The sequence below is a fragment of the Lissotriton helveticus genome, chromosome 11 (genome assembly GCF_964261635.1).
Source record: "Lissotriton helveticus chromosome 11, aLisHel1.1, whole genome shotgun sequence".
NCBI lineage: Eukaryota > Metazoa > Chordata > Amphibia > Caudata > Salamandridae > Lissotriton > Lissotriton helveticus.
Genome location: NC_136072.1, coordinates 1,090,098,177 through 1,090,120,338, shown reverse-complemented (window position 1 = coordinate 1,090,120,338; position 22,162 = coordinate 1,090,098,177). Strand labels below are relative to the sequence as shown.

General features: G+C 43.5%; 1 protein-coding gene across 2 annotated transcripts in view; it reads right to left on the bottom strand.

Moving 5' to 3' along the window:
* Positions 1 to 22,162, bottom strand: part of HNF1A (HNF1 homeobox A) — an 85,366-nt gene that overhangs the window by 29,140 nt on the left and 34,064 nt on the right. For both annotated transcript variants that reach the window (XM_078667703.1, XM_078667702.1), the window contains exons 4-5: positions 8,627 to 8,865; positions 2,054 to 2,211 (exon numbers count right to left, since the gene is read on the bottom strand). In XM_078667703.1, coding sequence (XP_078523829.1) covers positions 2,054 to 2,211; positions 8,627 to 8,865 — 397 coding nt within the window. The remainder of the gene's footprint in view (positions 1 to 2,053; positions 2,212 to 8,626; positions 8,866 to 22,162) is intronic.

Genomic DNA, 22,162 nt, shown 5'->3' with positions numbered 1-22,162 from the left:
CATTTTATAACCAGCTCCACTTAAAGATTTACTAAGTGGAACTACAATTTCTCCGAATATTTCTTTCTTTGGTCGACAAATCTTTGCCACTGTGTTAGAATGGAGCACAATCTGAATACATTGCTAACTAACAACATTTAATGTTTGGTCAATGATGAGTGGTTTGATTAAGATTCAAAAGCTTTATTTCTCATAAAAAAGGGATTAGTTTGTATTTTTGTTATTTTATTCAGGTTAGACAGAACAGTTTGTTTACTGAAATATAAACAATCATTATTCAATCAATCAAGGTTCAAAAAGCGTGGCTAATCACCCAAATGTGTGTGGCTATGTGTGTGTGTCTGTGGCTCTGTGTGGGTGGCTCTGTATGTGTGGGTGGCTCTGTATGTGTGGCTCTGTGTGGGTGTAAATGCAATAGGTCATGCATTTGTGAGCTATTAAGCTATTGGCATTGTAAATGACAATGCCATTTATTTAACAATTAAGTTAGTGGCAATGTAAATGACAATGCCATTTATTTAACAATTAAGTTAGTGGCAATGTAAATGACAATGCCATTTATTTATGATTAAAAAAAAAAAAAAATGTCATGAGCAATGCCAATAGCTCTACCTTTAATAATGCCGAGACCATTGCATTGTAAATGCTTGTTATTTATGTAGTACAGTGCTGTTACAACTGTAAATTACTTTTCCTTTCCAAATTTACCTCAAACTGTTTATATAAATGATGCCATGAGCACATGCTATAATCAAATAGAGTCTCTTTATCTCCTTGTGGATAATGTTGTATGCATATCCTTATTAATTGCCTATGAATAAAACCAGTTGGGATACTCCTTGTTCCTATTAGACTTTATCAGGAGCGGAGGAGAGTCGCCCCACTTAAAAGCCCCCAAAACCTCACATGATGAAAAATAAAATGGTAATTCATTACCATTTTATTTTTCATCGACCAGTCCTGAACCGAGCGTCAGGACGAGGAGGGGCCTGCTGAGTGACAGCAGGTAGTAGTGGTGGGCAGAGGACTGTCTTTGCACTGTTGAAAGTGCACATGTCTCTTTGGCCGGCCATCTTGGGGCGGCCAGCCACACATGTGCACTTTAAACCTCTCAACCCAGATGTCTTAAGACAGTTGGGTTGAGAATAAGTCCAGGCCTCCAGTGCGCTGAGTAAGGACGCTCTCTGCAATCAGGGCAATGCTCACAAGCTGCATGTGTGCAGCACCAGGATTGGATAAGGTAGTTTACTTGTGCCTGCAACACCGCACTTGAGTAAGAAGAGGACAGGAGCGCAGGACATGTAAGATAGGTGTAATTTTTAAAAATGTTTTATTTTATGTGCCTTTGCGCCAACCCCTCCCCCCTCCTCCCTGTAGATGCCAGGATTGGATAAGGGAGTTCACTTGTACCTGCAGCCCTGAACTCGAGAAAGAAGTGGACAGGAGCGCAGGACATGTAAGATAGGTGTTACTTAAAAAAATTTTTTTATTGTATTTGCCTGCGCGCCCACCCCCCACTTCCCGTAGATGCCAGCCGCCACTGGACTTTACATCTCATTGGGCATTGCTAAAACAGCCGGGCCCACTGCTAGACTGGACATTCAGTAGGCATCTGCATGACTGGTAATCCCATCGGGCATTGTTAGACCAAACAACCAATCATTAGCCATCTCACTGAGCAATGCAAGACTTGCCTTCGTCGTAAGTAATACTCAAGTATTAGCATAAGTTTCGCATGGGCCTTTAGATGTTTGGATGATTTAAAACAAAATATGTTAGGTTGATAGAAAAGTGTACCATTACTATTATGGATCAGACCGGAGAGGTCAGAGTTTGGGTGGTAGGAACACAGGCAGGACATGCCTGCTCTTTGATTGGCTACACCCTACACACGATCCTCCATGAAGAGCCTGGAATTGTCGGACAGTGAAGACTAATATTCATAAAATGGTATGGTAAGTGGTTGACCTCCTTTCTCATGCATATTTTGGTCGCCATTTTGTGCCTAGAAATAATAAGACATATTTTGCTGCGCTTCTTCACATAATCCTACCAGTTTAGTATCGGCGCTCATCAGGTTGTGGCTTGGCTCCAGACCAGGGGGAGAAACCTGATGAAGACTTGTGTGGGTGGTCACCATCGGACTGCCTCCATGCTGGCTGCCACCGGACGATCGCAGTTCAGTTGGAGTTTCATGGCCGTACCGTACACCTGATGAAGGAAGACAGGATGGTTATGTTTCACTTATATAGTCAAGGCAAAAGTATGGAGTTTAGATTATGAAGCCCATCACTGGACAGGTCCCTGCTCGTTCAACACAAGCCGGATGCAGAATTTAGAATTGAAGCACACATTTTGTGAAGCTTCTTCATTCACCATAAATCACACAAGTGTCAATACAATAACACAAATTTAGTGTACTCACTTGTCCTTTGTTTAATCCTCCTGTTAGGACTTTTGTGATGGGAGCATTTCTAAATTCTCACCCATACAACTTTAGGCTTTCCCCAAACCCTCTTTTCAACAATTCGGTATCCAGACTAATTGTCTCCGCGTTGAGGCCTTCGGTGTCTGGAGCTGACACATTAAGACCTACTTAGTGACATTCAGTGTATGCTGGGTACATTTTAGAATCTTCCGCTCCGCCACAATATGTGTTGATGAAATAGGACACTGGAGTTACATATCTTCTATCACAAACACCTTCATTCTTGTGTGCTTTCTCCTTATCTTGCTCCCCCCATTTTTCTGAGTGCTTTCCCCTGCTTTTGCCTCATATTTATTGCTTTTGCCTTCCTTTTCCCTCGTTTTTCTGGGTGCTTTCTCATGCTTTTACCACGTTTTTATTTTTATTAGTTTTTTTATTGCATTTAACATACAAGGCATCTTTCCCAGATGCAAACATAATTCGAGCATCTACTGCAGTTTACATAGATCGTCAATGTAAGTTACAATTAAACATTTGGTAGAGTATTTCTCGTTTTTAATATTTGCAGTTCTCATTCTAATCCTAACTCCCTCTCCTGCCTCATCCCTGTGTGACAGTCCACATCTTGTCTATTATAGCACATCCGGGTGCATGGGCAGATAAGTTGTCATGGGTGCCCATATGTCTTTAGGTCTGGAGGCTGCAGGCAACTCCTCTGCAGATGTATTGAGTTGGTCTGTGCAATATACTATATCTTTGAATGAATGAATGAATGAATGAAAATATTTGTAGAGCGCACTACTGCCGAGGCGTCTTGGGGTTAAAGAAAAGTGAACAGACACAATGCATACCAGATTTAACGCTGATTAAAAAGCCAGGTTTTAATTTCTTTCCGGAACAACAGTCGATTCGTTACTATTCTCAAATGAACGGGAATTGAATTCCATAGCTTAGCTGCTAGGAAGGAAAAACGTTTTCCTCCCCATCTTACTTTTTTTATCTTGGGAAGTTTGACCAACCCAAGAGTGGCCGACCTCAGATCACGCATTGGTGTGTAGCGGGAAAACAGGGACTGCACATACTCTGCCCCTCCACCAAACAAGGCTTTATGAACCAGGCAGAGGGATTTAAACTCAATGCGCCGCCGTACAGGGAGCCAATGGAGTTGTTTTAACGCGTGTGATGTGGGGTGATGTTTAGGTAAGTTAAGCAACACTCTGGCTGCCGCATTTTGAATTGATTGCAGTTTAGCCATTTGTGCCGCACCAGCTCCTAAATACAGAGCATTGCCATAATCAATTCTGGAGAGAATTGTGGCAATTATCACTGTTTTCCTCAATATGAGAGGGATGAACGGGAGGATCTTTCTCAGGCGTTTCAGCATAAAAAAACAGGCAGATGATACTTGATTAATCTGAGCAGCCCAGTCCAGTTCTTTGTCGAACATAAAGCCGAGATTCCTGGCTTTATTTACTGGTACTGGGCAGACCCCAGCTGAAGATGGCCACCAATGCTGATTCCAGATCAAGGCTTTATGACCAAACTCTAATACTTCCGTTTTATCGGTATTCCGTTTTAAAAAGTTAGAGTTCATCCAGGTCATCAAAGCCGAGGTGCACTTGGAAAATTCCACTGCCATGACATCCGCCGCCTGGGTTACAGACACTATCAGCTGAGTGTCATCGGCATATGACACCAGCGTGAAGCCAAAACTCTTTATTAGTTTTGCCAATGGGGCAACGTAGATGTTAAAAAGAGTGGGGGATAATGTGGAGCCCTGAGGGACTTCTCCCGGAAGAAGAAATTCCTCTGACTGATATCCATCCCAACGGATTACTTGTTCTCTAGATGATAGAAAAGAGGAGAGGAGGGCAAGTATGTACCCCTTTGAATTAGCACCACATGACTCACGGTATCAAAGGCTGCTGTTAAGTCAAGCAGGACCAGTATGGCCCTTCCACCCTCGTCCATAACCTTGCGTATTTCTTCCACTGCCATGATCAGTGCTGTCTCCGTGGAATGATTTGCACGGAAGCCATGTTGGGTATTATCCAGGATGTTGTAAGTTTCTAGATAGGATGTTATCTCCACATTCATGGCCTTCTCCAGCACTTTAGCAGGCCACCATTGTGCCACCTTAGGAGCAGATCCCCCCCCCCCCGCCAATGGCTCGCCACTTGCCTTTTGGTCAGCAGAGTCGACACCGCTACCAGTCTCCCGTTGCTAGGTTGTAATGTTGTCCCCAGTCCCAGCAGGCATAGCTGTGGAGTGCGTTCCACCTTTTCCAACACAACTTCGTTCAGAATCTGTGTCGCCTTGGTCCAAAAGTCATATACTGGAGTGCAGCACCCTGCCAGGTGTATAAAGGCAGCATCTACTGCGCCACATCTAATAGAATTAGCATTCTCTTTCAGCTCAAATCTACATAACTGACCTGGGGTATAATATATGTGCTGCAGAAATTTAAAATAGATTATGCCTTTCCCTCGCATTTTACTGCTTTCTACTTCCTCTTGACGCATTTTTCTGAGTGCTTTGCCTCGTTTTTCACTGATTCTCCTTGTTTTGTTTCTCATTTACCGATCCCGCCTGCCGACTGTATTCCTGCCTAGTCCTACCCACCTAAAAATCCATGTAGGTTAATGAAATGTCCTCATCCCATCTGTGGAAAGGCCACAGAAAAAACAACATAAATTATCTAGGCCTAGATGTAGGTAATTTTATTTTACCACTTCTTAAATACCGAATTTTACCGATTCGGTATTTAAGAAGTGGTAAAATAGAGGGGAGGGGATGTAGGTATTACAGATTCGGTAAATACCGAATCTGTAAATACCGATTCGGTAATGCCCATTGATTCCTATGGGCATTGAAGCCCATAGGAATCAATGGGCATTACCGAATCGGTATTTACAGATTCGGTAAATACCGATTCCAGCAAGGGTGCAGGGGGTGTCACTTTGACACCCTCTAGCACCCCAAATACAGGTATGTGTGCCATGTGGCACACAGACATGCCCTAAGGGCATGTCTGTCTGTCACATGGCATAGGTGTGCATGCACACATGTGCAAGCACACCTGGATTCGGTATTTTACCACCCAATTGGATTGGGTGGTAAAATACTGAATCCGAAAGGCCTTTGGGACTCAGAAGAGTCCCACCTACATCTAGAAGTTACCGATTCGGTAAATTTACCGAATCGGTAAAATTGGCCCCCTACATCCCAAAAACCCATTTACCGGTCGGTAACGGCCAAAATCGGCCGTTACCGGCCGGTAAATGGCCACCTACATCTGGCCCCTAGTTATTTAAGACACTGTAATAGCATTCCAATGCCATGGTTGTGCCCCTGAAAGTTCAAGCTTATGCCGCTGCATACATTAACAAAATGATCACAGTTGCTTTGAAGCAAGCACTTTTTTGTAGAAGCGCACAACTTCTGCCCAATCAAAACATGTGCTGCTGAGTCCTAAAATGTGGGCGGAGCCAAAGCCCCTCTCCACTAATGCTCACATAATTGTCTTGTGACAGCTGCACAGTCAAGCCAGACCATAAAACGTACTGCCAATGTGTGTTCTACCTTCCATCACCCTGGATCCTTCACCATCAAACAAGGCCTTCAAAATCTGGTCTGCTTACCATTGCACAGTACTGATAACTTTTGATCTATTCACCGTCACACTCAGTCTCAGAAAAGAGCTCTGTTAGCCATCGCAAATGGGCTTCATATTGCAATCTGCTTACTATCAACACGGGTCCTTGTCTATGTGATCTACAGATGACCACACAAGGTCTTTGTTAGAGGCCAACTGGCTGTCGGTCATAAACACGTGTTATTAACCAACCTCAGCATAAAACTCAATATCTTATGTGAGTCGTGTATCATTGCTGCATTGGCCCAGATTCTAGCTCTTCACAGAGATTGATAAATTGTGATGTAAAGACACAACTGTGAACTCTGTTAAATCTAGAAGTGTGTGGGGAGTAGGGCATAGGGTTTTAGCGCAGCTATTCCTTTCTCCCAAGCATCTGTTGAAGGCCTCTTGAAGGCTTAGCCTGAAATGTGACCGACACTGGCCCACCCTGACCTGTCGGATTAGCCATTGCATCATCCTGCTTTAGTTTGTTCTGCCCCATCACATTAACCTGATTAGAGTTACATAAAATGCAATCTAGTTAAATGTATCCTATCTGCGCATTTTCACAAATCTCGGATCACTACCACTTAAAACCATTAGTGTTCTGAACCGTATGCCCCTTTGCAATGTTACAGCTCAATGATGCCCAATCGCTATGTCGCAAACACAAAAATTGCACTGAATCACACTCTCAAAATCTTTACTCTACATCGTAATGTGGCAACAACCCCACACATAATCATAATATTAGAGCAACTATTGCCAACTCACTGTTACCGAAGAACCCCGTTTACAACTACAAATCTCCACTCCCAAACGTAATGCACAACTACAATGACACAACAACCTTTTGTTCAATGGCAACGTCACAAAAACTCCAAGCTCTATTACAATGTGACAACAACGGCATGCATGTCCAATTACAATTTCACAAAAACCACAAAGTTCACTTATAACAGCAGAACCACACGGATACCACAATTTCACAACATCCACACAACTAACTATATTACTGCAACTACAAAGTCCCAACAACTTTGTGTCCAATCGGAACATAGATAACTAGCCCACACTCAATTATAAGTCACAACATCTCCATGGCCAGACACAATGCCACAACAACCACAAACGTATTTGCTATTGCAAAGTCACGATAACCTAAACCCTCTTCAGTACAACCATATGCCCAATTACAATGTACAATAACCTGGGCCTTATACCAACCTCGCTACAACTCCATGATCACATTGTCAGAATTACCACACCGAACAACAATCACATGTGATGTGACATATCACATGTAACCATGTCACAGCAGTCCACTGTACCACATACCAATCATGTCACTGCAACCCCACACCAATTGCACGTTTTAGCAAACTTGCTGAATCACAAAGTCACAGCAACACCACAGGCAATTACAATATGACAATAGATGAAAAAGCCAGTTATCCAGTGACAAGACCAGAACTCTACACTCAGACTGCAATATTGCAAAAAAGCAAAAAAACTAAATTTAAAACGAACTGTCACAAATACGCGACACCAAATAAAAGTGTAATAACACCATCCTCTTCAATCACATCGCAGGAGCCCCATAGTCAATTACACTGTCTCAGCTACACCATGTCTAGTTAAAAAGTCAGACGTCCACACCCAGTTCCAAAGTTACAGAAATCCAATATTCAATTACAATATTACGTCAACGCTATGACTAATTATAATGTCACAACTGCACACAGGGTTACAATCTCACTACAACCCCACTTCCTACAATCCCTCCATCACCAATCACAATGTTGCAAAAATCCCAAGGTGATTCACAACATCACAGTCAAACTACGCCTAATCGCAGACGTCTTAAGATCTCTAGGGCCAATCAAACATCACAACAAACCCAAGGGTCAGTCATAGTACCTCAACCACATATCCAACCACAAACTTGCATGACCAATATTGCTACTTACATTATGACAACCCAACCACAATGTTTCAAAACCATGCCACAGGGACACAACAAATCCCATTGGCCAATCAGTGTCAAGAGTACACGACCGATCACAGTCACAAACCACACCCAGCAACGATGCCACATCAAACTCATTTCTGGTTGATTAAAAAATAGAAAGCACCCGAACTGCCATGAATGTTATATGATGATGTGAAAGGCCATATATCACATGCATGATATAATGCGCAAATTCTGTCATCTGTGGTTTTTAATGCTCAATGTTACTTTAGAACTTCAATCTCAAACAAATAATGAAATTGTATGATGAAAATTAAATTTCAGAAAAATTCACTGTATTTCGATGAGCATGCTTACCTAATTACTATGTCACAGCCTCCTTGGAACCAACCAGAATGCCATAACAAGCCCACCATCAATGAGTTTCACATTCTCCCAGTGTCTAATCACAATGTCCCAACTGCAGGCCCAGTGACAAGTTCACAACAACCTCATATACAATCGCAGGGTCACAACAGCCCTGCATCCTAACCCATTTCAAGACTGATCAGGACCCCCTGGTTCCCCCCGCGACTGGCTTGGTACTTACCATGGACTTTGCTTGGGGAGAGCGCAGAGGATGGCTGCAGGGGAGAGGGGTTGTGGGCTGGTAAGGAGGCAGTGGAGGTTGGCGTCTGCCCAGTGTAGGTGTCCATGGCCAGCTTGTGCCGAAAGGCTTCCTCCTTCCTGCGGTTGGCAAACCAGTTGTAAACCCGCACCTCGGTCACCAGGTTGGATCCAAGCCCTTGAGCCTGAGAGGGGGAGACCCCTCGCTGCAGACACTCTGCCCTAGAAAAGCAAACGAAAAATCATTCTATTTGTTTATTGAGAGGTTTTGTAAAGGACTTTGTGTCTCCTTTCAATTACTTCAGAGGGCTATGATCGGTGCACGCATTAGTTACTAAATTTGAAACTACACGAGTAACCACAAATTCACAGAAGCTTTACGCCATCACCCTGCATTTCAGTGGCCCAATTCAGAAAAAAAAACAGAAATTTACTCCCCTAGGTATTCTCTTACTTTTGCAGTAAATTTCCGACTTTTAACAAATTTACTAGGGTTTCTGAAGTTTACCCGGAAAGCTATTATAGTCAAAATTCCCTAGGTGTGCTCCTTAAAAACTTTAGCGAAATCACAATTAATGGAATACAAAGCCATCTTCACATGCATGAATGTACACGCGTACACGATGTACATTCACACATGGCAAAATGTACTACATTAATTACACTGAACTCTGAGGATGCGTTTTTCCTCTCTATGGTGGATTTTTCCCACAGAGGAGAAGCCCCTTCCCTTAATCCCCCGCGATCTTGAAGATTTGTGGGGTGATCCATTCCCATTCTCGAAACAGAGTTACTCCTGCTCATGACAAGAGTAAATCTCTGAATATTTCCGGAATGGGAATGAGCAAGGCAAGGATTATGAATATTTTAAGTGTTCCCAAAAACTTTTATGGACGGTCCCTTCCTGCATCGCTCCTTCCTTTCCCAGAGCGACGGTTTACGACACATAGTCGTATGCGTGTGTAAATCTCTTCATGAGTATAGATCATGTTTTGAGAATCAAAAGTATGGGTTTAGATTGTAAAATGGCCATTTCTACAGATGAGGTCTAATATATTCGGCAATGGGAGTATTAACATTTTTACAGATCACAGCCTAACCTTAGAACGTGACTTCCATGACTGCAGGACACAGACCCTGTCATCTGAGTTAATACATGTTTATTTCAGCTGGTGTCAATGACCGTTCGACTGCATCAGGTACCAGGTGACTGTACTTTCTTTGCAGCAGGAGTTGAACCTCTGCCATTGAAGCCTGGTACCAACCCAAACATTCCTTTGCTGCCTTAGACAAATCCCTGTGCCTTTCTTTGGCAGGAGATGTTCTGGCCTTTCATGTCCCCTTCCCTGTCCCTCAATGGAACCATGCTCTATTTGTTGCAAATGTACCAAATGTTGACCACGCCCACTCCACAGGAGCTACATGAAGGGTGATTCCCACTGACTCTTTATTGACTTAACTCTCGGAGACCCCCACTGCTTGGCTTGTGCTCCAGTTCAGACCCTTGATGGCCCCATGCTTTGTCAGGGACTGGGTGAGGTGTTTATTTGAGGGGTCGAGATATGGAGTTACTTCCTGGAACATTACTAGTCAAGGGTCCCTTGTAATTTGGCTATTTCTTGAGGCAAGGCAACCTCGCCTAATACCAACAAAGGGAGCACACAAAAAACTGTTGCCTTTGTGACAGTGTATGGGGAGGGCTCCATCAGACACAATGATGTTTTGCAGGCTGAATGCCATGGGGAAGTTTTGTTTGTGTTGCTGACAGCAAATTTCAGTGATATTTTTGGGCCTACAACCGAAGCATAATGTTTCTTCAAGTAACATTTTCTAGGGGAATTTCAATGTGTTTTTAAATAAACATTACTTTCTCTTCCAAATAAAGAACTAAACTTCCCTTTAACAAGGTTTTCAGTCACTTTTAAAGATGTTTTTACCGATAGACATTAGCACCTGGTCAAAAACAGAAACATCTCAGCGTGGCCTTTGGCCAGGCTCAGGGGGATTAGCGTGCATGGACATGGGCAGAGGCCATCGCTTGTGCCCAGACACTATGCCCCCAGAGCCAACTGTGCATGGTCAAAGGCCCTACACCCAACCCCTGTGAGCATAGACCCTGCTATGCATAGCCTGATGTGTGATGCTGTTTGATGTGTCCTCTGGTCAGAGAAGGTGGATTCTGGGGTGTGTGTGTTTATGCAGTTATTCTGGCATAAATGCTTCCCATTAAGTAACAGGCACCTGTCTTTCACTTGAAAGGTACCAGATAAGAAAAGGCGAGAGAAAGATGGCAGCTTCCAGGTATTAACTTTCTGCTTTGAAACGTGGTAAAGTGTACAGAAGTTCCTTTTGGAAAAACATAGAATGACTGTATGATTCTGGGATTTAGAAATGGAGCCAAGAAATCGTCACAAATGGGTTGGATGGAAAGTCCCCTGTATTTGTTGATGAGACCAGATATTGTACTTTGCACTACTCATTCATACCGCACATTTTTGGAATACATTCAAACTCACCAGGTCCTTTTCGTAGTCATGTGTCCTAGTGATTGGCATACGACTTTTCATAGCACATTAATTAAAGTCAGAACTTTATTTACTTTATTTATTTACTAAATATCAATTTTATAGATCCACCAAGGGTATTAAACCTTTTATAATTCGTGACGATTGCATGTCTGTCTCTGTCCCTACAGATCGAGTGTCAATAAACTTTTGAGCAGTTGATTATAAGACAAACACCTGAGTGATAACTGGTTTCTTAAAAGATCATGATCTGTAAGACTAGGCAGCAATGATAACCACCTGTATGAAGAACTTGTAATCTAACACTGTGCTGCAACCTTTGTACAAATGTATACATTGGGCAGAGTGATCTTCTCTGGATGTGCCTTGAGAGACCTAAAGTGTATCCCTTACATTTGATCTTTGATAGAAGATTGTAATACTGCTGACTTATGGTGTCATATTCTTTCTCTCCAATTTCCATACTTTGCTGTTATAAGCTGCCTCCAAGGATCTTCCCTAGGGAAATTATCTAGCGGAGTCCACAAAAATATTGTCTTTCAAGTATGTGCACCTAACAGTCCTGATCAATATTCTTAATAAAAAAAGCATTGCTCATGCAATGATATTCTAACAAACAGCACAACAGCTGTGCTCATTTTAATGATTTGTCCCTATGGATTCATATCTGTTGCCACTAAGATGACAAAGATGCAGTTGCTTCGATCACAAATAACGTATTGCTTTTGGACAAGAAAACTCTTGCGTACCAAGGGTCCGGTGGACCACATTTCCTTGTATAAATATAATTTATAATTTGCATAATGGCTCAGTTAAATCAAATAGAACCAATTGCCTTCTTACCCAAAGAATATTATAAGCGGTGATGCCAACTGAGTAAACCATCAACTTTTGTTCCCATTCTGTTATTTTATGGTTCAGATTTTTGCCTGTGGTCGTCTTCTGGAATAGAGTAAAACATGTGGAGGCAAATATTTTGAAATCCAAACCAAATCATTTGGGTTTCCTGCCTGCTTATTTGCTTTGATGATGCTTGGGTTCTCAGCCATAGGCTGATAGCAGTTATAAATTAATTGTGACGTTGAGATTGTCCAGTTATTTAACTGACAGCTCATCGGGGATGCAAGGGATCAAACCACCAAGTATTTTTGCCTCATTAGAACATATACTTGTTGTTCTAGGTGTTCTGCATGCTTTCAGCCGGCTGTTGTCATGGAAAGACATCTGACCGGTGTCAATGCTAGTTGATCCCACCGTTTAAATGGAAAGGATCTAGGTCAATTCTTGGGTTTAATGTGTGCAGAAGGTACAGTTATTGTTGGGTTGTCTGTGTTTTCTTGGTAACATGGACTTTGAAGGAGAGTTGCTATCAATGATGAATCTAAGTGATTTTGCATGTTGATATCTGGCATGTGAATCCACCAGGCTCCATGTCTGACTGTCATTTCTGAGCTGAGTTTGTTTGATGATGTTAGTAATGACATTGGGTTTGTTTGTTGAGGTAGGTACTGGACATTCAGGCTTGGATAATGCAGTCTTTGAGTTGGTCCATAGCTTGGTTGTGGATCTTTCTGGTAGAATTGTGTGTCATCTGGCATATTGGTAGATCTTTGATTTGTGGGTGGACCTGAAAGGCTTCAGGTACAGTGTGACTTTGGAAGTCGCTGGTATCTGCTGGGATCAGGCATCCATCTGGTGTTGGTGTTCGCTGAGGCGATATGAGTAAATTTAGAGTAAACGTGTAGGATCATTCCATGTGCATTGACAGAATGTCCATCGGGGCTTGTCTTGTTGAAAGATTGCTGAAAAATCAAGCAGGATCTAGGAGCAAGGGCCTGTGTTGTCTTTGGTAAGAAGGCCCATTGACTATGACCTGGGTAGTTGTTGTCTGATTGTTAGGATGAGAGTCCTCTACATGGCATCAAAAAGCTACATGGCTGCACTCTGTTAAATTTATTTGGCCTTCCATTTGTTATTTCTCCACCAAACTCAACCCTGACACCACTGGAAGTGCTCCACAGTTTAACATTGCCTGCATGTGTGTGAGTGCTTAATGGTAAGCGTGAACCACGGGTAGTTATATGGGGTACTTTGTGGATGACTACACAGAAATATTGGTTTCTCTGCAGGCTGTCCTTTCTCCATAGTGAACACAAAAGCCTGTGTGTTCTTGTGCTTACGACCCTCCTCCCTGAAACAAGCCTTACGTATTGGGCAGTATAACAACCATTGCCGTCACGTAAAATAGGACCCTTCAATACAGTGAACTCTTCTCTCCACCCCTCTTCCTGTGTTGCTGGCTATAGCCTAGAAAAAGTCACCTTTGACTAGTATTTTAGGCCAAAATGCTTCCCTAATTTGACCAGTTCAAACTGGCCTGACCTCAGCCAACTTGAACAATGGAAAAAGAGGAAGATGGTCTTCTTCCTGTTTGGGAGAAGATCTGGTATTTAAAATAAAGCAGACCTTTCTTTGGCTCAGGCTTCCTTCAATGACCACTAAAGTCATATGAATATTTGTGTCCTTTAGTGAGTTGTCTGAACATCGCCCTTTGTTCCTCTTACTTGGGAACATGAGAAGTAAGACTGCACTGGTAGATGAGCTGCGCTCTCTGACTACTGAAAGCCCTGCACATGGCGCAAGCGACTGAAGAGCTGCATGGAGGTTCTAAGCTCCTAAGAAGCCCCAACACCCCTGCAGCACAGCCAGCTGGAAGCAGAACAAAGCACCACAGACTGAACCGTGCTTGAGTCCTGGAACTGCAGAGATGTTTCTTTGAAGTTGCACTAGTGAGGCCACACCATCTGTGATCATGCTTGGAAGCCATGGTTGGTTCATAACCTGGAAGTGCAGTTCCAGTTGGAAATGGTGAAGCCTTAGGGTCCAATGTTGAAAAACAGGCCCACAAAGTGTGGGTGATAAAACAGTGAGTGCTGACAGTACTACAATCGTCTCTATTTAAGAGACTTTGAGATCGGTTGGGCCGTTAACTAGCGTCATAACTGAACTGCACCAACTGGACAGTGGTTTCTAGCCATATGTATCTAGATATTGAGACCTTTGCAACATATAACTTTCCTATTGACCTGACTTGAATGGGACCTTGTAGTGGGTTTTTGGTAACGGTAGTTCTCCTGTTCTCCTGATAAGACTTCACCCCTTTGAGTTATCAGATGTTGCACCCAGACCCGGAGGCACGTCATACAGAGGGCTAGATGTATCGTAGTAAAATGCTATGCTGCATTTTGCTTTGTTTGTCACCTCTGTTCTACTGACTGATACTTTGGGCCTGTTTTAAAGTGTAGTAGATGCAGGACAGCTGCCAAAATGCATTGGATAGCAAGCCCGCTCACCCCGAAAGTCCTGAAGTCTCCCCAATTCAGCCCAGGGCAGCTCCAAATTAGAACATTGGCCATAAAGTCAGGGCAATAGAAAATATAGTGCCTAGCACATACACACTATGAAAATGTTGCACTCTTATCCATGACACAGAAGGCACTAGCACCTTCTGGTTTCCACGGGGAAGCGTAGTTACAATGTTCTTTTTATTTACCTCTAAATAAAAACCCTGTTTGTTGAAGAAATACTACTGTCTGGACATTAAGCAAGAGTCTAATGCTTAAAAGGAAATATTTCAGTCTCCAACTGGAGTGTATTATTGTTCAGGTTTATGGACAGTAATGATACATTAAGTACCCACACAGGATACTGTCCAATACCCAATGATTGCCCCAGGACCCTTAGAAAAGACCCGATACTCAGTGCTGCAGCATGGTCTGAAGGCATACTGGCAGTCGAATAGGAGACAGGTGGCGATAACTTGGGTTTGCTTTTGGTTAGTGACCGCTTTGTGACAGCTTTTCTGATTTCCTTTTGAATGAGTGGTTCTGAATGTGATGGTTTGCCATTACAACCAGAAAAAAGGAGCCAACATGGCTAGTGGGTAATCACTAAATAAAGGAGTCATTACCCACTAGCCAGGTATTTTTAAATCACCACCCTTTATCTTCACTCCTTCCCTGCAGAATCAACTGCCTCTCATAGTGAAAAACGTAGTGCTCCCACTTAGTTTGTCCGGTCACAGCACGCCCCGTTCTGCAGCGGAACGGGAAGGACCCTATAATGAAGCATGCCACCAAGGGGTAACCCTGGTGGGTGAGGGTTTTACCGAATACTTTGGGGCAGATTTATGAGTTCTGGCGCATCTCTGCAAATCAGCAGGGATGCGCCAGAACTGATGCGTCACGCAATTCCCTCCTTGCGGCACCACAGATGCGCCGCATTTACAATGCGGCGCACCATGGTGCAAGGAAGGGCAGATGCATCTTGTGGTGTACGGGTGGCGCATTGCTGGAGTAGCGTCGCAAGTGCGACGCAACTCCTGCAATGTACAGAGGCCACCCATACATAACGTGGTGCGTCACTCCTTACGTCTGCTTCAAGCAGGCGTAAGGATTTGACCCAGCAGCGTCGTAAAACTGACTCAGTGAAATCTTTTAGATTTCACTGCGTCAGTTTTACGGGGCTTTCCTACGCGGGAACGCCCACCCTGCGACAGAACGCCCACATGAAACCTGACGCAGGTTTCATGTGGCGCAGGGCTTTACAACGTGACGCATCTGCCTAGATGCGTCACGTTGTAAATAGGTCGCAGGGATGCGCCACGTTTCCGCGCCATTGCGTGACGCAACGGCGGCGTAAACGTGGCGCAAGTCCGACATAAATCTGCCCCTTTATGTTTTCCCTTGTGAAGGAACAATATCTTCCCTAAAGTAAGGTTGTGTCCTCTTTTTTTGTGTATAACTGTTTTTGGAGGGTGGCACCAGCCCTTATGCTCTGACTCCCCCCCCCTTTTTAGGTCTCGCCCTGCGATTGCAGGCCAAAGGCCTGCTGTCGCAGAGCGAGACTATTGTTATCATTCCGGCTTTCAAGGACTGAAAGGGAGCCGGAGAGGACAACAGACTGTCACGCGCACGCAGCAGCAGCAGCAGCAGCCTGCCGGGATCAGGTCGCGCGCATCAACAGGCTCTTCACAACACATGCACAACACACATACAGCCCCCCCCCCGCATACACACACACATACATACATACAGAACCCCCCCATACACACACACACACACGCACACACACACACACACATACACAGAGAACCCCAGGCGCTTACACGCACATCCCCTACCTCGTCTCGGCGTCTTCGCGCTCCCTTGCCCCCGCTCCTCTGGTGCGCGCGCACCACAGGTTTCGATTCCCGCGTCGGCTCCTCTACAGCCAATCAGGAGGCAGAACTCCTTTTAGAGATGCTCCCTCTCTGGTCCGCTACCATTTTTTTCTTTTTTAAACAGAAATCAAATACAATATTAAGTATACATTTTCCCCAGTGATGCAAGTGAGTGCGGGCACTTAAATAACGCCACTGTGAAGTCACCCGACACAATGCAGTGGCGGTAAGGTGTGCAGAGGTGTGTAGTGCGGTGAAAGGAAGAGGCGTGACGTGAAATCCAGACAAGGCGTCATGACATTCGGCAGCCCCGAAGGCGGACCCCAGGGAAAAACGTTGAACACCTGCACTTATTTATTTGTTTACTTGTTTATTAATTCATCCATTTTTACACATTCAGGTAAAACAAAAGGGTTGTTCAGTGATTAGCCCAGACCTCAGTGTTCACTGTAACTTGTACTGTAAGGTTCGAGAAGACAAAGAGCGTCACCGAAGCCAATCTGTTGTTGGCCAAGAACAAAATGAAAAGTTCCGAACCAGGCTCCTGCTGAAGACTACACGCACGCACGCACACGCACACACATTCATGTCGAACGCATCAGTCACCCTCGCGGAGAAATTACATTTAATACATCAAAAGATATCAACTAAAACCGCGCTTACCTTGTAATTGAAAGGTTTCGAAAGTCTTGTGTACAATAAGAAATTCTCCATTTTAAGCGAGTTTTCAGGCACAGAGCATAATGCTTTAACGGAGCAGGGTCGAGTCCGAGATAGGATGAACGGGGTATAAAAATAACCCATTCAAGTATCAGACACCACATGACAACTAAAAGCGTGCTCCCAATCAAAACTCTAATTGCCAAGAGTCTGTCCGTGATCAGCGGAGTGTCACCGAGGCGGAAGGGCTTAATTTGTGCCGGTGCTTAGCACCGGCACCTAATTATTAGGGCCGGGTCTACAGTCACGCATTAAGAAGGGCACCGTCAGTAATTTGATTTATAATGATTCGTGGGTGGCACTGGCATAGAGAGCGTGTGCTGTGCTCTGCTGTTGTAGTACTGTAGGTGCCGCTGTCACTTAGTTACCGCGTACTGGTGTAAAACACTTACTGCCTTAAATGTGGTGACGTCTGAGTCTGACGTGACTCACTGACTCCGATTCTCAATTTCAAATTTTCTCCGTCCTCACTCTTAATGACTTCAACTTCCGGCCGCGGATCAGTGTTGCCGCCGCAGGCCCAGTGGGCGGGCTGGTCTTCTTCTGGGGGGTTGGGGCTGTGAGCAGGCAGAGGCAGCGATGCGCGCGCAGATTTTTCATTTTAATGCGCGCGCATTCGCTTTAATCTTGACACGGCACGCCCCAGCATACCCACAAGGCCGCATGCACCTCACCACCGCACCGAGTATCCACTGGTGGTTGAACTTCATCGCGCCGCCGTTCAAAGAAGGGGGAATCGGAACCTGGACGACGTTGAGGTTGGCTGCGTTGAGGTGGAGTAGACTACTGAGGCAGTACATCGCTCTGCTCACCAGGTGAGGGTGAGGCATGGCCTTGGTCGGCCGCCGGCCTATAAATAAAGCTGCGCAATTAAAGCCAAATATTTTTTCTTTAGGGTTGCTTTCCTCAATGTGACATCTTGCATACGCACAGTTATGCACCACTATGAACGAACTCTCACCGTGTTCATTAGCGTCTTGTGTGGGTCCGGCTGTACACCCTTCTTAGCAAGATGTATCTCCAAGCCTTCTCCAATTGGTTACTGAGATGCAAATCATTCAACATGCCTAAAATAGTCTAGTTAAACATCGATTTTGATGGCAGGAATTTTTTTTGCAGAGTTTTATATAGCGCGAACCAGACCCGAACTGAATCCGGTATCAGAGCGCTTTACATAGTACCAGTTACGTTACATGAGGACACGCATTAATTTTAGGCACGGGGAGATTAAGTGATTTGCCCAGAATCACAGGGGGTTGATTACCCACAGATTTGCTTTCTGATGGGCGTTTTCCACACTCACCATCTTGCCACACTTTGCTATTGTAGATCTGTTTCCATGTTGGTGGTCCACCCCTCAGATCCATTTATCTCAACCATGGCTGCAATTTTGATGTCTGCTGTCTTGGGTTAGGTTTTCATGTTCTACAACAGGGATGACTGCTGACAAATTATCAAGCTTCTTAAGGATGCATTACTCTTTTTCCCTCCTCTGCCCAATATCACTCTGTCTCCCCAAAATCTTTACCCCGACTCAGAGGGGGCCTGAAAATATTCCACTGCCTTTAGGGCTTTTTTTTGGACATTGTACGTTGGAGATCCACTTCTCTTCCTGCTGCTGGTCTATTAGCTACCTATCAACAGTGTCTTCATCCAGCCCCCATCCACGGACTCCCAGTTTGGCACAGCCTTGTTCAAGAGGTTTGTTCTACTCTTGCAAATGTCCCAGTGCTGCATAAAGGACATGTAAAGATTAGTTCCCTCTACAGTGAATAGCGTAGGCGCAATCTCTGACCTTAGCAACCACACTTAGCAGCCAACTAAAACACTTCCTAGGACAAGGGAACCCAACAATGTCATCTGTGCTCAGCCATGTTGGTCAGTAAACCTTGGAATTGGAAATGAAAGCGTTTTCTCTTTTCTGAACACAATGGAGAGCCATTACCTCGCGCAGCAGGATTTCTTACCTTAAAATATTATAACTCTTGACAAGGTTATTCTCATAAATATTTATAAATGCAGTCAAGCCCCTCTCCGGTTGATTTTTAAAATACTGATTATACACGTTTGTTGCTTTATGGCCTATCTTTCAAGTTAAGAAGTTAGAATATTAATAGAATCTTCAAAACAATGCATATTTTAATTTATATGGTATTCTACAAGGGAGGAAGACATACGATTTAGGGCATGCATGGACAGGAACAATGTGAGGTAGTAATGTAAAACCTGCTATGTGGGACGATGGTTTGTGGTCTCTGGAGTTGGTATCTGCGAAAGTGGTGCAAAGCACAACACCATGGTTTGGGGGTCAAGGTTTTTATAAAGCAACTGATGCCTGTCATAACCCCCCCCCGACTTTCAGCTTCTTGTAATGTGCCTGCATTCACCATATACTATGCGGAAGGACTGCGCCATAATCAGGACTAACTATGAATATAAGATCTTATTTTTTGGGAGAGGGGCAAAGATCTGGAGCAGTCTGAATAAACACTCACACACACATAGAGATGTGGTGGTAGAGGTATTTCTAACACCAAGACATTCAATGCAACTTCATGGGGTGGCGCTCCTGCAGCACTGCTGGTGCCTCAAAGACACGATATAGTATGTTATGGAACCACTGATTTATGAATCCTGCTTTTTGTGCTGCCAATTGCTGAGGACAGATGAAACATACATCCTGTGCTAAAAGGGATAAATACATTAGTTTATATATTTAAATCAATATGTCACTTCACAAAACAATAGTCCCACTTTAGCTAATTCAAATTTAAAATTTCTGTAATGGACACATGAAAATGTTCTCAAAAAAAGCCCAAGAGATTAAATCAAGTAGGCACTTGAGAGGTGCGGTTATGGTGGTGAGATCCTGATTTCTGACAGAGCCTTTTGGTTTATTTTTCTCACGTAAGATATGTAAAAGTTGTATCTTTGAACTTGTGACACACAATTAGACTCTGCTAAAAAATAACACAAAGCACATTTGTACATACCCAAGTATTGTTCCCAAAATCATCACATAGAGCACTGGAATATTTCACATGTCCCTTTTTAAGGCATTAGTCATTTTAGCCAATTTATTCCAAAATTGTGCTGTAAATGCACTTTTGAGTTCATCTTTTTCAAAATGTTCGCAGAGTAGGTGGAACCTCCTATCAAAACCTTACTTGAGGAAGGCCCCCTTGCTGAAATTCAGAATGGGTATTACATCTGGCTTTCAGCAGTGTGAATTGAGAGTGTGGATGGCGCCAATAGATTAAGTGGGTGAAACCAGCGGGGGAAGTGGGAGGAGCCGGTGGAAAAGTGTGAGCGGCCTCCTAGAAACATTTGAGCACCTGCACTTAATATTTTACAAATTAAGCACTGTGGAAGTCCTCATAACACGTTCTGCCTGCTGCAAGCTTACACTTTTTTCACAAGGCAATTTCCAAACCACTTCTTTAATTCACAAAGTTCGGATTACACTTGACAATGCATTTACTTATGTTTTCAGTGCAAGTAAAATTCTTTACGTTGTGCGACATGTCTTGAAGTGTGTAGTACCTACAACCTTACGCATAAAAATTAGAATACATAAGTTACCCTCTCACCCTCACCCCCTCACCCCCACACACCCTCAATCTCAAACCCCTCACCCTCACAACCCTCTCACCCTCCCTCACCCTCACTCACCCTCACCCTCACACACCCTCATCCTCAAACACCCTCTCACCCTCACACATCCTCACCCTAACACACCCTCACCCTCAAACCCCTCACCCTCACACTGCCTCACCCTCACACCCCCTCACTCACCTCACCCCCACAACCCTCTCACCCTCACACTCACATCCCCTCACCCTCACACCCCTCACCCTCACCCACCCTCACACCCTCACACACCACCACTCACACTCTCACACACCCTCACCAGCATAGCATAACAAAACATAGCATAACAAAACACAGCATAACATAACAAAACACAGCATAGCATAACAAAAAAAAGCATAGGTTAGCAAAACATAGCATAGCATAACAAAACAACGCATAGGATAGCAAAACAAAACATAGCATAACAAAACGTAGCATAGCAAAACACAACATAGCATAGCATACCAAAACACAACAAAACATAGCATAGCATAACAAAATATAGCATAACAAAACAAAGCATAACATAACAAAGCATAGCAAAACAAAACATAGCATAGTATAACAAAACATAGCATAGCATAACAAAGCATAGTATAGCAAAATACAACAAAACATAGCATAGCATAACAAAGCATAGTATAGCAAAATACAACAAAACATAGCATAGCATAACAATACACAACAAAGCATAGCATAACAAAACAAAGCATAGGATAGAAAAACTAAACATAGCATACCAAAGCATAGGATAGCAAAACAAAACATAGCATAACAAAACATAGCATAACAAAAAATAGCATCGCATAACATAGCATAACATACCAAAACATAGCATAACAAAACACAACACATAGCATAACAAAACATAGCAAAACACAACAAAATATAGCATAGCTTAACAAAACACAACAAAACATAGCAGAGAAAAACAAAACATATAGTAACATCGCAAAACATAGCACAGCATACCAAACACAACAAAATATAGCATAGCATAACAAAACAAAGCAGAGCAAAACAAAGCATAGCATAATACAACACAACAAAACATAGCATATCATAGCAAAACATAGTATATCATAACAAAGCATAGCATAGCATAACAAAGCATAGCATAGCAAAACATAGCATAGTAAAACATAGCACAGCATAACAAAAAACAGCATAGCATAACAAATAAAAGCATAGGATAGCTAAACAAAACATAGCATAGCATACAGCATCACTCAGCACCACCACAGCATCACTCAGGGGCACCACAACATCACAATGCGCCGCCACTGCATCACTGAACGCCACAGCATCACTCGTTCGCCATCACAACATCACTTAGCGCCACCACAGCATCAATCTGTGCAACTATTCAACAACAGCTGGTTCAAATATGTTGTCTTAATGTTTCAAGCTATATTACAAA